At 42.3% G+C, this 14105-nt stretch overlaps 6 protein-coding genes across 6 annotated transcripts in view; 1 reads left to right on the top strand and 5 right to left on the bottom strand.

The window, feature by feature from the left end:
• Positions 1-732: 732 nt before the first annotated feature.
• On the top strand, positions 733-5827 carry LOC118421039 (vesicle-trafficking protein SEC22b-B-like). Its single transcript, XM_035828185.1, has 5 exons — positions 733-941; positions 2293-2402; positions 2942-3102; positions 3596-3742; positions 4299-5827. Exons 1-5 carry the CDS (start codon positions 867-869, stop codon positions 4451-4453), a joined length of 648 nt encoding a protein of 215 aa, XP_035684078.1. The 5' UTR covers positions 733-866; the 3' UTR covers positions 4454-5827.
• A 440-nt stretch (positions 5828-6267) lies between these two features.
• On the bottom strand, positions 6268-7861 carry LOC118421919 (kelch-like protein 31). The gene is made up of 2 exons (XM_035829422.1): positions 7622-7861; positions 6268-6923 (listed from the first exon to the last, which is right to left on the bottom strand). Exons 1-2 carry the CDS (start codon positions 7859-7861, stop codon positions 6594-6596), a joined length of 570 nt encoding a protein of 189 aa, XP_035685315.1. The 3' UTR covers positions 6268-6593.
• A 401-nt stretch (positions 7862-8262) lies between these two features.
• On the bottom strand, positions 8263-9725 carry LOC118421917. The gene is made up of 3 exons (XM_035829421.1): positions 9553-9725; positions 8823-8980; positions 8263-8426 (listed from the first exon to the last, which is right to left on the bottom strand). The coding sequence occupies exons 1-3, from the start codon at positions 9708-9710 to the stop codon at positions 8263-8265; spliced, it is 480 nt and encodes a 159-aa protein (XP_035685314.1). The 5' UTR covers positions 9711-9725.
• Positions 9726-10000: 275 nt separating this feature from the next.
• Positions 10001-11423, bottom strand: LOC118421916 (kelch-like protein 3). Its single transcript, XM_035829420.1, has 2 exons — positions 10225-11423; positions 10001-10017 (listed from the first exon to the last, which is right to left on the bottom strand). The coding sequence occupies exons 1-2, from the start codon at positions 11006-11008 to the stop codon at positions 10001-10003; spliced, it is 801 nt and encodes a 266-aa protein (XP_035685313.1). The 5' UTR covers positions 11009-11423.
• Positions 11186-13566, bottom strand: LOC118421915. The gene is made up of 5 exons (XM_035829419.1): positions 13404-13566; positions 12996-13095; positions 12656-12730; positions 12137-12261; positions 11186-11242 (listed from the first exon to the last, which is right to left on the bottom strand). Exons 1-5 carry the CDS (start codon positions 13503-13505, stop codon positions 11186-11188), a joined length of 459 nt encoding a protein of 152 aa, XP_035685312.1. The 5' UTR covers positions 13506-13566.
• A 32-nt stretch (positions 13567-13598) lies between these two features.
• LOC118421914 (alpha-xylosidase XylQ-like) overlaps positions 13599-14105 on the bottom strand; it is a 12857-nt gene continuing 12350 nt past the window's right edge. Inside the window, exon 21 of the mRNA XM_035829418.1 lies at positions 13599-13613. Coding sequence (XP_035685311.1) covers positions 13599-13613 — 15 coding nt within the window. The remainder of the gene's footprint in view (positions 13614-14105) is intronic.

Below are 14105 nucleotides of genomic sequence, written 5' to 3'. Positions count from 1 at the left end.
TTTGTACTTAAGTTCACCAATCAGAGTAAGTCTAAATCATGTCAGATCCTGGAAGAATCGTACCAAATCCACCTGTCTGTTGATTTTCGTATACCTCGTTTCCAGGTGCTAGAAATGTCCACTTAGTTAGTGTGCGAGTAAACCTAAACAAACTACATGTCGGCGATCTTACGCAATGTTAAACTGTAGAATATAACATGTTTATCATCTGTACTTACCGGAATATTATCCTATCAGAAGTTGATGGACCTTCCTAACGCGTTCTTGGTAGTCGTACCCTGACCATACGGATCACAGATTTGACTATTTCGGGGTAAAACTGCTCGTTATAGTCGCCGTTTAAACCAATTTGTAAGTCAGATAACCAACTGTAAGTAGCTTCTTGTCTTTGTCCAGTATCCTGGCCGTCGTCTGACGTTAAAACAAGCTCGTGTGGCTTCTCAGAAAGGCGAGTTTTGGTGTAGAAAGTGCAGAAATGCTCACGCTGTCGGACAACCGGCCGCCATGTTTTCCGGAACTAGTGCGACGTGTCAAGCACGCATGCGCACAAACGAGACAACGGATTTTCGAAAATTTGAGAAATCCTGAAGATTTTCAAACACGAAAACACAAAAAAATAGGGAACTTTTACTGCTTTCTTTCCAATCAGAGAATAGAATAGTGTAATTCTGTCCAGAAACACGATTTCAAACGACTTCCGCATGCTGCCGGAAATTGCCGATGATTACCGACAGAGAACGCTGAACTCTAACCTCTTCTGAGAATCGAGCGGCAGCCACGTCACCCCGTGAAAGTTGCGGTTCCTGACGTGTACGGGACGGTTTCAGGGTTAGATACAGCTACAGGCGGCAGGAGAAGGAGCGAACATGGTGCTGATGACGATGATCGCCCGCGTGGCGGACGGGCTGCCGCTATCCGCCTCTATGCAGGAGGATGAACAGGTAGGTCCGACCAAACATGACCCGCCCCCCTCCCTCTTTTGTACGAGACTTCATTGATCCAGGGGGACGTTTGCCAGTGAATAACGTTAAATATACATGTATCCGTGCCGTTACTGCTGGTGGCACATGGCTAAGGACATGTTGCAGTGGATTTTTGCCGACTAAGCATTCATATGTTCACTAGTAGGGTCTAGAAACTGGAGAATCAAAGAATTTACTGAGCATGTTTATTAATTGGACAGTATAATTTAAGGTAATGAAGTAATTTAAGAATCTATAATGATTTTATGAGCACTGGAGTGTGTACACCAATGAAGGGTAAAAATCCAGAAAGTCATGAGATTTGCAAGATAACAGTTACTTAGTTAAGCAATTAGATAGATTTATGAACTTATGTTTCAGATGGCATCTGCTTTCTTAGTGACGGTGGATGCTATCTGAAATGCCTGACGGTTTACAAACCTATCCAGTTGCTTGAGTAAGTGTTACCTTGCATGGAGTGTGTACGAAATCCAAGATGAGTACTTTTCTATTAGACTAACCTGTCTGTATTCTGGTTATCTGTTCCTCAATGGTACTTACTAGTACTTCGTTCAATAACTGTATGGATTGAACGTCTTTTGATGTATACATACGTTTTTACCATTTCTAATCATGCCAACACAATCTGACTGCCACATCACCACAGAAAAAGTTTCAGTTCCTGATGGCCTTATGTTAGCACATTACTATTACATCATATTCCCTGCCTTCCTTCTTCCATGTGAAGGTAGTCTATTGGAACCAAATTCGCTTAAATATCAAGAGTTGGACCACAGGTAGACTTGGTGAACTATGTTTTACAATTTAAGCGTGTGTCATTTGAATAGAAAATGAATAACTTTTCATCTGCTCTGCTTGCCTTTCACCTTGGAAGGGGGATAAGGTGCAGTATAACTATAAGTATCTCTCACTTTTGCTTTCAAGTATATATTTTCACTTTCAAGAATAGCATGCACAACCCAATGGCTAGCAACTTTATTCAACCTAGGTATCATCCAAGTCAGCTTTATATGGATTCTGAAGGAACTGCAGTTGGATAGTCAAAATTTTATTTACCAGTATGTTCTGTAGAAGTCGGTTAATTGCACAGCGAATTACTGCACACTTCTGTTTATTGCACAGAGTCACAAAATCCCAAACCCGTATGGTCCAGCTGGATAGCTTTGCTTTGTTGCATCACCCGGATAATTGCATGAAACACGCTGGCAAATGGGTGTGCGGCTTACAGCTTCTACTGTACTATGTAAACCACCAACAAAGATGAGCTGTCGTGCTGACCCAATAGTATGTTGTTGTTTTCTCTCCTCAGATGGGGCGTAACTACATGGAGTACCAGAACCAGGGCAAGATGCTGTTCAGGAAGCTGAACGAACAGTCTCCACCCAGATGTAGTATTGAGTCAGGACCCATGATCTTCCAGTACGTACAAAAAAGAACTATGATTTTATAACTTTCAGTTTCATGCAGTAAGTTGAACTTGTGACCATCGCTAATAATGTAGACTTTGTAGAGTAACACTAACAGTAGAGATCCATGACCAACCTTTGACAAATGGTAACAGTTTAAGTATAAAGAACGAATTACTACAATTATTGTGTCAGTTGCTTATATATTACTGTGTAATAAAATGTTTAGTGAAGATTGCATCACTCCAAGTGATGGTAGGATGAAGCACATGATGTGTGACTCACACTTTAATACACCTGTTTGCAAGTCATAGGCTACATATGGATGTAACCCTAACACATTCTTATGCACTTACTTTATCTTCTTTTAAGCTTTTTTTATGTCACTCTTTACTATGTTATGATACACATGTATTGTATCAAGAAGGCAAGTCATGGCCACACAATCACTGCTCCTCTGATTAAAAAAGGACATATAGCATGATATACTTGCTGGAGATTGAGAATATTACAGTTTGATTCAATATTGAGGCACCTTTCCTTCCTCCCCAGCTATCTGATAGAGCGAGGTGTGTGCTACCTGGTGCTGTGTGACAAGAGTTACTCCAAGAGGCTGGCGTTCTCGTACCTGGAGGATCTACAGGGGGAGTTCCAGATACAGTATGGGAAGAGAGTGGCAACAGTGTCCAGACCCTACTCCATGATTGAGTTTGGTAGGTCTGAAACTGTCGGAAGTCAAAGGTTGCTTAAGGGCTAAACTTAGTGATTCAGAGTATTGAAAAATGGCTGATGACTCATCACGGTGAGTACTGTATGATGTAATGGGCTTGCTTAGTTCTCCAAACCATTCAATAACTTCCAAATGAATATTACTAGAGTGAAGATTGGCCATTGGTACATTCATGTTTAAGGGAGCAATGGGATTCGATCAAGCCTCATTTCACCGTATACAGTTGGTTGAGTCATTTATAGAATTTAAAATGTGGAGGTGTGATAAGCAGATTTAGAAGAGAGAGTCTCGGGAACACATTTTGTCATACTCATAGAGGAAAGGATATTTTCTACAATGTTGTATTGATTCATTCATCCAATGACCTGGTATAGGTGTTTCGGAATCACATACTTCTTTCTTTGTCCTAAGGTACGAGTTTGGTGTGAAGGTGTGGTTGTCTTTAAGCCTATGATACCAATGTTTTGATATTTCAGACACGTATATCCAGAAAGCGAAGAAGTCGTACATGGACTCCAGAGCGAGGCGAAACCTGACACATCTCAACACAGAGCTGCAGGATGTGCAAAGGATCATGGTCCAGAACATTGATGATGTCCTTCAGAGAGGAGAGGCCTTGTCAGGTAAGGAGGGGTCCAAGGGTTTAATTTGGTCTCTAAGAAAACCAGAACTGATGGACGAATAGAGCAATTTTGAGTCTAGGCACACAAAAACAAACAAGGGATGGTGGTGCAAGTTGGTAATGTTAGAATATAGATTTGTTGGTTATAAGAAATTATGCACACATATGGAACAAGTGTGTGTGTGTGGGGGGCTTTGTTGCTTATTGTTCTAACAGTCAGAATGACATAATAATATCTTCAGTACTGGTAGTTTCCAATGTGCAGCATAAAAGTATCTAGCATCATTTTTAGTCTCAGTTTCAAGAATCTCCCTCATTCGTTCTTGTGTAATACACTACCTAGTCAATCAATCGTTCGCTTGCATCATTAGTTGATGTGTGGCGGCTACAGACAGTTCAGAAAATAACAGGAATGAATTTAAATTGAAAGTTTCACCCATGTTTTGGCAGAGCTTCAAGCAAATGTTAAATTTATAAAATTTTACTGTTTTCTTTTGTTAAAGAATAGTACCAGTGCTAACATCCTAACATCTGATACATGATTGTTCTTACTCCAGTTCTAGACGACAAGGCCAGTAACCTAGCGGGGTTGTCTCAGAAGTACAGAAAAGACGCCAAGATGCTGAACCTCAGGTCGACGTATGCCAAGGTGGCGGCCGGAGCCATCATAGTCACCATCTGTGTCGTGTTCTTCAGATTCTGGTTATTCTGATTCATGCAGCGCTCGTAGGAAATAGTGAACAAAAGTTGTACATGCAGAACTCCTGTAGGAGACAGGGTTTGGGAGGGGGGCTGGGGCCTTGTATGCAGTTTCTGCCCATTTTTAAGTGCCATTCCTACACTACTGTTATAGTAATTTTTGTGGAGTTTGTCCATCCTATTTTCCCTGCATTTGAGCTACACGTTTTACATCACAGTGATTATATCATTGTGAGCTACATTGACTTTCAGTCTTCAGTGCTGGTTATGTTACATTTGGAGAGACATTGGGAATTTAGGATTGAAATTCCTAGTTTCTCAAATTTCTTAGATTTTATTTTGTCCTGTTTTCTTTGTACTGTAACATTTATTTTAGAAGATTCATTTAACCATTATACATTGTAATTGGATGACCCCTGAACTAATACATGTGCATGTATTGTATATGTACATGTATGTATTACAATGTATATAGGAATACCCCCTCCTAGCTATAGCAGCATCTAGATCTGTGCTTTTAGCACACAGAAATGTAGAGAATCTATCTGTGTCTATTGTGAACACAAAGTCATTTGATGATATGGACTGTAACTCACTGGCTCACTATACAATGTACAAACTGGCAAAATGTGTTATATCTTGTCATTATTTCATCACATTTAAGGCATTTTGACAAAGTCTTGTGTAAAGTTATGTGAAGCAAAATAAAACATAGCTCTTCAATATGTAATTTATTAATTTGACCAAATTTTGTCAGTATTTTTTGTAGTACAAGCGCAGAGATATCAGTAATTTCTTTCAGAAATGTGCAGAGTGTCAGCATTGTAGGCAAGAAAAAATATGCTACTAATAAACTGATACGTAGTTTTATATCTTGTAGTAGGTATTTGCCTATACATCTACATGTAGTTGAATTTGTTAATAATGTACTACAAGGAGGAACATTTCATTTTGTTGTACAAGTTTAAAACTGTAGACGGATCACCCTAAATATACATATGATTTTTTTAATGAAATACATGTAAGATGATACAAGTAATTGATGGCTCAAAAACGTAATTTAGAAATCTCTGCAAGTCTTGGCCAGGACTTGGTAGTTGCTCATCACATGTATGTAGCATAAGTAATTTATGTAATGAAGAAGAGTTTTAGGGGCAGTACACGTGTCTTTGTCAAGTCACATATCAGGGTAGCCTAGTTCTGCTATGTTATGCTAAGACCACAACTAAGTTTTATGAAAAACATCCCTGAACGAAGAATTGCTTCTGTTGCAAGAAGTGGACAAACAACAGTAAGAATTTATACCATTCAACAGAAAAGTGAATCTCTTGCTGTATTTTTTGTACATAGTTGAAATTAAACTAATAAAACATGTACATTAAAGATAGCCACTGATTGGAAGCTTACACTTTTATATGTTAGTAAGGCATATGCTACATATGAATTTCTGAACGGATTTTCAAATCTAGGTAGGAATTGGTCTCAGGGTGAACTGAAGATATAGGCTACAAACGTGTAATACATTTGCAATCTATATAGAATTATCTTCAGACTAAAAACAACGTTAATTGTACAATCTTGCTGGCTGGCAGCGCTATGGGGATTCTCTCGGGAGCTATATACAACGTCATAACTTTTCACTGCTTTGAATAGACCTCAGGCGTCAAAATTGTCATTTTCGGCTTTCGTACATACACAAAACGTTACCTTCCCAGAAGGACTAATTTATCTACTAGCTAGCTATATTGACATTAGTAACACTCTTTCACTGCGATCATTGCTACGTGTGGATGAAGGTTAGACATCCAGGTAATAAAATATGCCAAATATCAGTTACTCAAGCAACTGGGTATGACATTGGAAACGGTCAAACGTTTCAGGTAACATCTACCTTTAGTCAGTGGCACTGAGGAGATCTGGTAGAAAATTGGGTCTTAAAACCTTACTATGAATACAAATTTTATACCATGGGTATCGCTACGTGATAATGATTGTTCTTTTCAGTAGCCACTGTGACACGTCCACTGCATTGAACAGACCATGGCGCCAAAACTGTCATTTTCGGCTTTTGTGCATAGTACACGTAACTGTTACGTTACATAACCAGAACAACTAACTTTTCTTGTAGCTATCGTGATATGTACAGATCAGCGCTACGTTATCGTGATCCTCCTCTTCAGCAGCCACTGCGGCACGTCCAGCACACATAGCCCCACCCCCCGCACGTCCCACGGCAGTCTACAGTGCGTGTCCCACCGCTCGGTCTCAGGATCAAACTCGTACACAACCCCTTTACTGTCGTTCTCTCCCTTCAGCGCCACGTAGATCCGGTAGTCCATCGCCACGGCTCCGTGTGGCGCGAGTCCCGCCAGAACCCGTTGCTTGGTTACCACGCTCCATTGTCGTGACGTCACGTCGAAGCGTTCGACGTCCCCGTTGCCCTTGGACGCGCCGCCGAACACGTACATACCGTCTCCTAGCACCTGGAAGTTCAAGACGTAAGGTTTAAACCAAATTGCAAAAAGCCGTTGTCACATTCACCAACGCGTCGACAAGTCCGTGAGCTTTATTAATAAATTAAGAGTAAAGCCATATTTTCAGCAGTGTTCTCGGAATCACAGAACAATTTTTAGAGATCAGCCAATGTTCAGAGGTCACTGTGCCATGTTCAATGTATTAGGGCAGGTTTTCAATTGGAAAAATACACTCAAATCTATGACGAGTTAAATTTAGCAACCACCTGGCGATCAGCACATTTGGGTGAAGTGCACTGGCTGTGTGACATGGCTACAAGGCGCATTGACACTGTTGAAGACTTTATACTGAAGAAAGAGACGTGCGTCGGCAGCCTGTGTTCCAGAATGAATCTGACTGACAATTACCTCTGACGTAAGTTTGAAATAGAACAGAAGCGTTCTCTGTATAGCAACCACTACATGTATATATTAAAACAACTTGTAAGGATTAGGAACGGCGCATGAAGAGTGGACAGGTATCACGTGTCATTTTCTGGGTTTCTCGACAACTTTTTGGTAATTTCTATGTCACAGACAATAGCGTCTTTGGAATTGGCATTTTCCTCTATGAACACATATCTTTAATCTTGTGTTAGTTTGCGTTATTGAGGTGAAAGTTGACAAATGCAAAATTCATTGACCAGTGTACTTTCCGAACAACTCACTTGCATGACGTGTCGTGCCCGGGGTGCGTTCATGTTGGCCTCTCGTTCCCAGGGCTCCCCGGGACCCGGGCAGCTGTAGACCCACCTCTTGCTGGCGGACTTGGCCGGGCCGCTGTCGAAGATGCCGGCCGGCTGTGTCACCGCTCCGCCCGTCACGTAGAGCTGGTTATCCGGCCCCGCTATGGCTGCATGGTCGTACACTTCTGTCGGGAACGCTATGCGACCAAGATATATGAGCATGCAGGTTAGTGTTTGTTCAATCAACTTTGAAACATACTTAGCTTTTATTTGGAACGTCTTGAGGCTATGTTCAAGTCAGAATTCATATAGTCCATGGTTTTAAAATTCATCTTTCATGCGAAGTTTGAATTGTCTAGATCTGTGACTTTTCTCTCTTGAGTAACAGGTGGTTGAAAGTTGCGTTGTGAGAGGGCATCTCTACTTTTAGGCTTTAGGTCTGGGTATCTTTCAATGTGCATAAAGGAAATCACGTCACAATTATCTTCTCCTAGCTTTATCGATAAATAGAACTAAAATAAATCTATACTCTTTACCTATCTTGGTCTTCAACAAAGTACAAACTGACAGTGCGTGGAGATAAAAACTTTTCGTGACAGGGTTATAGAATTTTAGGTAACTCATTAAAATGGACCTGTGATAGATTTCCATTCGTTTTCCGTGGGCACGTACTCCTCCACCGCGGTCGTGACCGGGCACTTCCCGGCAATGAGGAAGAGGTGCTCCCGCCAGGCGCTGAGCGCGTACCCGGTCCGTCTGTGCTCGGGCCCAGCCAGCTTCTTCCAACCTTCAAACAAATATGCAAACAACCTCCTCTTTTTTGACGTAGTAGCCTCATACACATTATGTATGTTTAGTTCTTATCGTAATTCGTACCGTTAATTATCTGCTTATCATTATCGTATCGTCATCACATTTTATGTATTATTATACTTTATTATTCATCGATTTTAATCAATTCTATTTGGTATAAAGGAGAGGAGGAGAACCTAGAATATGTACGCTTTCCCCTCCTCTTGCACCTGTTTAATCCATTGTTTATCGTACTATGTATAATGTGCTTTCTCGAAAGCTTCCTAAGCTACGAACTGTAGTTGTGTGTGTTTTCTTAACGTTTGTCATAATTATGTACTTTCTTGTTGTGCAAATGAATAAACAAAAAAAAAACAACAAAAAAAACAACCTTTGACCCCCAGGTCGTACCGGTACAGCTCGTGTCTGTCCTTAAGGTCGCTCAGCACGTACAGGGCGTGGCTCACCATGGCAACGGCGTGCCTGGTAACCGTTCCCGGAGGCATGGAGGACAGGTCCACCCAGTCGTCCCATTTCTGCTCGTAATATCTGCAGGTAACAGGTGACCATTGTAACTGTATGTAAGGTCAATCGAAAGGAGCATGTAGGATAAAGGTAAAAATAGTCTCATAGACTTTCTGAGGGGCAGTGAGGTGTTATCCACTGTGTCTAGGCCACGGTATTGGGACGCGGAGCACATCTCTCGCCTATTATCTCACCCCGGCCCAACCAAAGTCAGGCTCCCATTTATACCCCTAGTTTGACTGAGGAAAGTATGTCTAGCCAGGAATGCCAGGAATCGAACGCATGACCTCTCGATCCCGTTTCTGCTAGCCTAACAACTCGACGCCAAATCATCAATGGTATTTTGTCAGAGTTCTTCCCTGAAAAGGCAAAACCTCAACAGAATTCGCAAGAATACGAATCTGTTCAAAATCAGTTGATTCTTTCATTGGGCTGCGGCCAACTTGAATTTTAACTTGAGATGATGTATGGAAGCCCATCATGATGACTTTTTAGCTATGTCATTTTAGTGACCATGGCGGCTAGAAGACAGAAGTGCATATAAAGGTAAGAAAACACAACAACCAACAAAGACAACACGGAATTCGAACCCTCACCTGCAAGTCTGATAGACCCTCGGGATGTCCTCATGTCCCTCCCCCAGGATGACGAGCTTCCTCACGGGTGCACCTCGCGGGGTCTCCGCTAGGTGGCTGATGGAGTCGCCGTTGCCATGGTGCAGACGACTTTCCACCACGTCCTGCACCACCGCCATGACCCCTGGGTTAGCTGTGGAGATGTTTTAAAACTTTTAAACGATTCAACAACGCAAAAAATTTTCTTATGTCAAATATCTCATAATAATGATAATTACCAATGGCCTGACTGAAATGAAGATGTCACAAATCATCATACTATTATTGTAAACTGCTTTTAGGACTCCAAATATTTTGACTTTTTAGAACATTCCAACTTTGAAATGATAGTTCACTAGATAGAATTTGAATACCACGCAGTGTCACGTTGTAGATGCGTGTCTTTGACTGCATACACGCCAAAGACAAACTAGGTGCCGTCGTCGTCTGACAGGTGTCAAGAATGGCTAAACATAGTTAGTTACTTCTTGTCGATGTCGTTTCAGTGTTGACGTATGGCATGCCAAGGACATTGTACAGCTGTGTTGATAGTCGTCCAGCCTTTCCTTTACCGAGGTTCGCATTAAGATTAATATCCAGATTCAAGGCCATTCAAATATTGCCAGAAAAAAATTAGTTCATAAGATGACCCACCTGTCAGCACATTCTCACATACCGCTTGCAGAAGGTCCTCTTGCGACATGAATGAAAAACGCACCCGTCCCAAGACAGCTTCTGCATGTTCGTATCTCTCCTCATCGTGCGCTAACCATCTTCTCCCTGCCTCAAACACCTCCTTCTCCGTCGAAACTACAAGCCTATCGCTGCTCAAGATCTCTTGCACGGTCTCACTGTCAAGATTGATAAAGTCTTCCGTCGTAGAGATTTCGGAAAAGTTCTCGTGTACGTGCTGAAGTATGTACCTTCTGTCCAGGTCGGGGAGCTCGAATTTATCAGCGATGCTCAGAAACTGTAGACACGTCTCTCTGTCGACCTGTGTCTGGAGATACTGCACGCAGAAGTCGGTGGCCTTGGCCACTTGGAGGATCTGTGCGGCCAGGAGGAGGTCTTCAATGGTCTCGGGGCTGAGCGCGAGCTCGCCGGAGTACATCATGGCCACGATCTTGTGCACGGCGTCGAAGTTGGCGTTGGCGACCTCGTGAATCGTCGTGTCTTGCCGCTGTTCTTCAGTCCCCTCCGCTTCTGAAGTAAAGACGGAAAGGAAGTAGTCGCTGCAGGCGGCCAGCACGACCCTGTGTGCAGGGATGGTCTTCCCCTCCACCACTAGGATCACGTCACAGAGAAGCTCCTCTCGCCGCATGGCCTGCAGGCACGCCGTCAGCACCGAGCAGTGGTCCTCGAACTTACCGAGCACCACGCTTTTGTGGGCCGTGTTGACGTTGTTTTCAGCGGGACGGGTGTCCGCAATGGCAGCCATGTTGTCGCACAAAGTCCTCACGTCGCGCTCTCTGAGGTGCGGCTTGCTTGATTATTTACAGAGGTGAAGAAAATATGACTTATCGAACTTTGACCCGCCTAAGTTACCGATTCGTGCCTCGCCCCCCATACGTGACATCCGCCTTTATATACTTGACACATTCACACAATGGTATATTCACAGTGGCCGCGCTAGTTTAACTGTTCGCCACAACTCCGGTACTCCGATAAAATTCTGAAAGAACGGATCAGACTTTAACAAATTCACTTTTCCTTTAGTATACTGTAGCTTTAAATCACAGTCAAACAAAGCTCCATTATGTGTTATGATGCCTTTGTTTAACTTCGTTAGTTACAAGTCGTTGGTGACGCGTGGCGGCAGTGTCCCGTCGGACAGGTCTGTAACTAGGACAGCGTGAAATTAGGACTCGCAGACTTGCCTCTGGGTACGGTACTGCGGCTTTAGCTCAGGACGACAGGAGGAGGCATGTCTGAGAAGCGTCTGTTGACTCAGAACTCAGTTGACCCGAAGAAAAAAATGGTCTTGAGTATGCCCTTGTCTCAAATTCGATATATCAACTATCGACTCAGAATTTTCTGAGCTCTGTGCTTGCCTCAAAATGGTACCTTTCTCTATTATGAAACCATAGATACTAAGTTACAAATATCCTTATCGACATCTAAATGTTTATTCCTGTCAAGTTTCGCTACTACAACATTCTGTGTATCTGACCGACGCATCTTATTGCTCCCACAAGAAAATCATTATATTTAGCAGGGATTTTTCTTAATAATATTCTGATAATCATCGAGACAGAACCGAATAGTCATGGCAGAGCTCTGTCACATATCACCACGATTACTCTTTATTTGTACAACGACATTCAACAAATTATAAACCATACCGCGGTCTGACATCCGTCATTTGCATTTAATACTTTACCTATTATGCCAATTAAGCTATTAAACGTCAGAACTAATATTAAAAAAAGTATTTCTTGATGATACACTAAAGGTATATCCCTTCCTACAAAACAAGACGCGATCAGCCAAAGCCCGTCTTGTCAGATGAAGATGAATTTTCTATGTATATAATGCCATCAGCGCAGTTAGGAGGGACCACCCGTACCCACAGTGTGCGCTGTGTATGGTCTACTATCCAGCCTTCTGACGCGTCGTCTGAGAGGAGCCTGTCCAGAGACGCTGCTTTGGGATATACGTGACCCGTGGGGGTCGTTACTGTGGAAACCGTTTCTAAAAGGAGAGAGAAGTTAGTCAGAGAGAACGTCATTTCAACATAGCCAGTTTGGTCATAATCAGCGAAGACATTTCTTTCGCATCGTTAACACAAATATAGAAAATGTTAAAGGCGCAATATTTGAGTGCAGTCAAACTCACTCAGGGGTCGGATGAAATCTGGTCTAATTGGAAAGGTGGTCACTATAGTATGTCAAAGGGAAAATTATCTAAGGGGCCACCAAAAACGAGTTACAACGGCCAGATGCTTCTTATGTACATGTGTTTCTTATCTACAAGTGGTCACCTGAACAGACCTGACCTTACAGCTCGATCAGAGCATATATGGTGTATGATGTATGGAAGGTGCGAAATATTTGTACGTTGGAAAAACAAGGAAATGATCACTAACCTGTCCACGGTGCTGAAACCTGTAGAATGTTAGTTCTGTTTGGCGTCATGTCGTTAAAAGCGATCATCCAGTGCTCTGAAATATAAAAAAAAATATAACAAAATTACAAAAACTAACAAGAAAGGATCTGGAAAGTGCATGGCTCTCATGTAAGTATATTCAGTAAAACTGCGGTGACAAAGTGAACCTTTAAACTTTACAAAACTACTATGAAAAATTAGACAATACAAATTCAATACTACAACAAACAAAAAGAGCCAGAATAGCTTGTCCCATATAGCTACTCTCTGTATATTCAGTAAGTGTCACTAAGTGAAACTAAATTCTAAAAGCTACCCACTTGCGTAGATGACATGATACATGGACCACCAGGACCTGTCATGGAACTCGAGCTGAGCGAAGCCGTCCTCGGTGGGCCAGATCCACAGATGCAGTAGGTGCTACGATAGAGGATATAGACATAGTTCATTTTAGATACTACTGCCACATTCGTCATACGATTTAGTTATCGTATTATTTTCGGCAAGCTTCGACAGAACTTACCATCGATATATTCTCGCAGATATAACCCCTGCGACCTAGAACTCAGCTTGGTTCGACTCTGCGTACGAGAATGCAGTCGAGAAGGATCTTCGGCATCGTTTATCGCCAGAACACGTACAGCTGCAGTTTGCACCTCTTTCCCTAGAATGCCCCAATTTGTTGTTGTTGACAAAGAAAATTAGCAGCTAGACTATTTTTCACTGACCTGAAGTCGCTTCATGGTGATGACCTTTGGATCTGCGGCATCGCTGAGGGTCATAACTCTGGGATCGAGAAGAGGCACCATCGTTCCCGCGCGAACGAACATGGGAACGACGTCCAGAGGAGCGGAAACTCTCACCGTTCTGCAATATGATCACACAAAGATAAGGAAGCAATAACGCAACGAAATCATTTGATGTTACGACAAAACATGCTGAGAAAAATAGAAACAATAAGCTCTTTCATATTAGTTTTCCAAAGCAAATCAGAAGGCTACGGTAAACTTAGTAACGTTATCAGGTGAGATTTTTAAAGATTTAAAGGGACATAATGTAGAAATATGGCGCCAAAATTTCAAATGTTCTGAACTTGAAAATCTCCATTCAGATTGACATTTGCAACTTATTTCTAACTTATCTGCGTCATTTTATCACATTTCTAGTGCTTATTAACAACGTCAATTTGACAAAGTAAGCCGCGACCAAATTCACTTACTTCCGGGTAGCCTACCGGAAGTAAGCCGACCGTAGATTTCCGAATCGACCGTTGCGGTCGCAGATCTTCGGAGCTTAGCGGGGACTTTCAACAAACTTCAGTAATGATTCGAGCGAACCACCGAACGCGTTTCTAAGCGCACTTTGGCTCGCCGGCGAGTTGAATAAAATGGTCGGCACACTCAAGCGCGGAGGGGAGTGCGCATATTTCA

The sequence above is a fragment of the Branchiostoma floridae genome, chromosome 8, assembly GCF_000003815.2.
Source record: "Branchiostoma floridae strain S238N-H82 chromosome 8, Bfl_VNyyK, whole genome shotgun sequence".
Lineage (NCBI taxonomy): Eukaryota > Metazoa > Chordata > Leptocardii > Amphioxiformes > Branchiostomatidae > Branchiostoma > Branchiostoma floridae.
The sequence above is the reverse complement of the archived record's forward strand: the minus strand, read 5'-3'. Positions and strand labels throughout refer to the sequence as shown.

Coding starts and splice junctions, on each gene's coding strand:
- LOC118421039 (XM_035828185.1), top strand. CDS start 867: ATGGTGCTGATGACGATGATCGCCCGCGTGGCGGACGGGCTGCCGCTA. Junction 2,403..2,941: donor TCAGGACCCATGATCTTCCA/GTACGTACAAAA, acceptor CTTCCTCCCCAG/CTATCTGATAGAGCGAGGTG. Junction 3,103..3,595: donor CTACTCCATGATTGAGTTTG/GTAGGTCTGAAA, acceptor TTGATATTTCAG/ACACGTATATCCAGAAAGCG.
- LOC118421919 (XM_035829422.1), bottom strand. CDS start 7,861: ATGCTCATATATCTTGGTCGCATAGCGTTCCCGACAGAAGTGTACGAC. Junction 6,924..7,621: donor GGGCACGACACGTCATGCAA/GTGAGTTGTTCG, acceptor TTGAACTTCCAG/GTGCTAGGAGACGGTATGTA.
- LOC118421917 (XM_035829421.1), bottom strand. CDS start 9,710: ATGGCGGTGGTGCAGGACGTGGTGGAAAGTCGTCTGCACCATGGCAAC. Junction 8,981..9,552: donor AGGGTCTATCAGACTTGCAG/GTGAGGGTTCGA, acceptor TGTTACCTGCAG/ATATTACGAGCAGAAATGGG. Junction 8,427..8,822: donor GTACGACCTGGGGGTCAAAG/GTTGTTTTTTTT, acceptor ATTTGTTTGAAG/GTTGGAAGAAGCTGGCTGGG.
- LOC118421916 (XM_035829420.1), bottom strand. CDS start 11,008: ATGGCTGCCATTGCGGACACCCGTCCCGCTGAAAACAACGTCAACACG.
- LOC118421915 (XM_035829419.1), bottom strand. CDS start 13,505: ATGTTCGTTCGCGCGGGAACGATGGTGCCTCTTCTCGATCCCAGAGTT. Junction 13,096..13,403: donor TCACCATGAAGCGACTTCAG/GTCAGTGAAAAA, acceptor CCTCTATCGTAG/CACCTACTGCATCTGTGGAT. Junction 12,731..12,995: donor GTATCATGTCATCTACGCAA/GTGGGTAGCTTT, acceptor TTTATATTTCAG/AGCACTGGATGATCGCTTTT.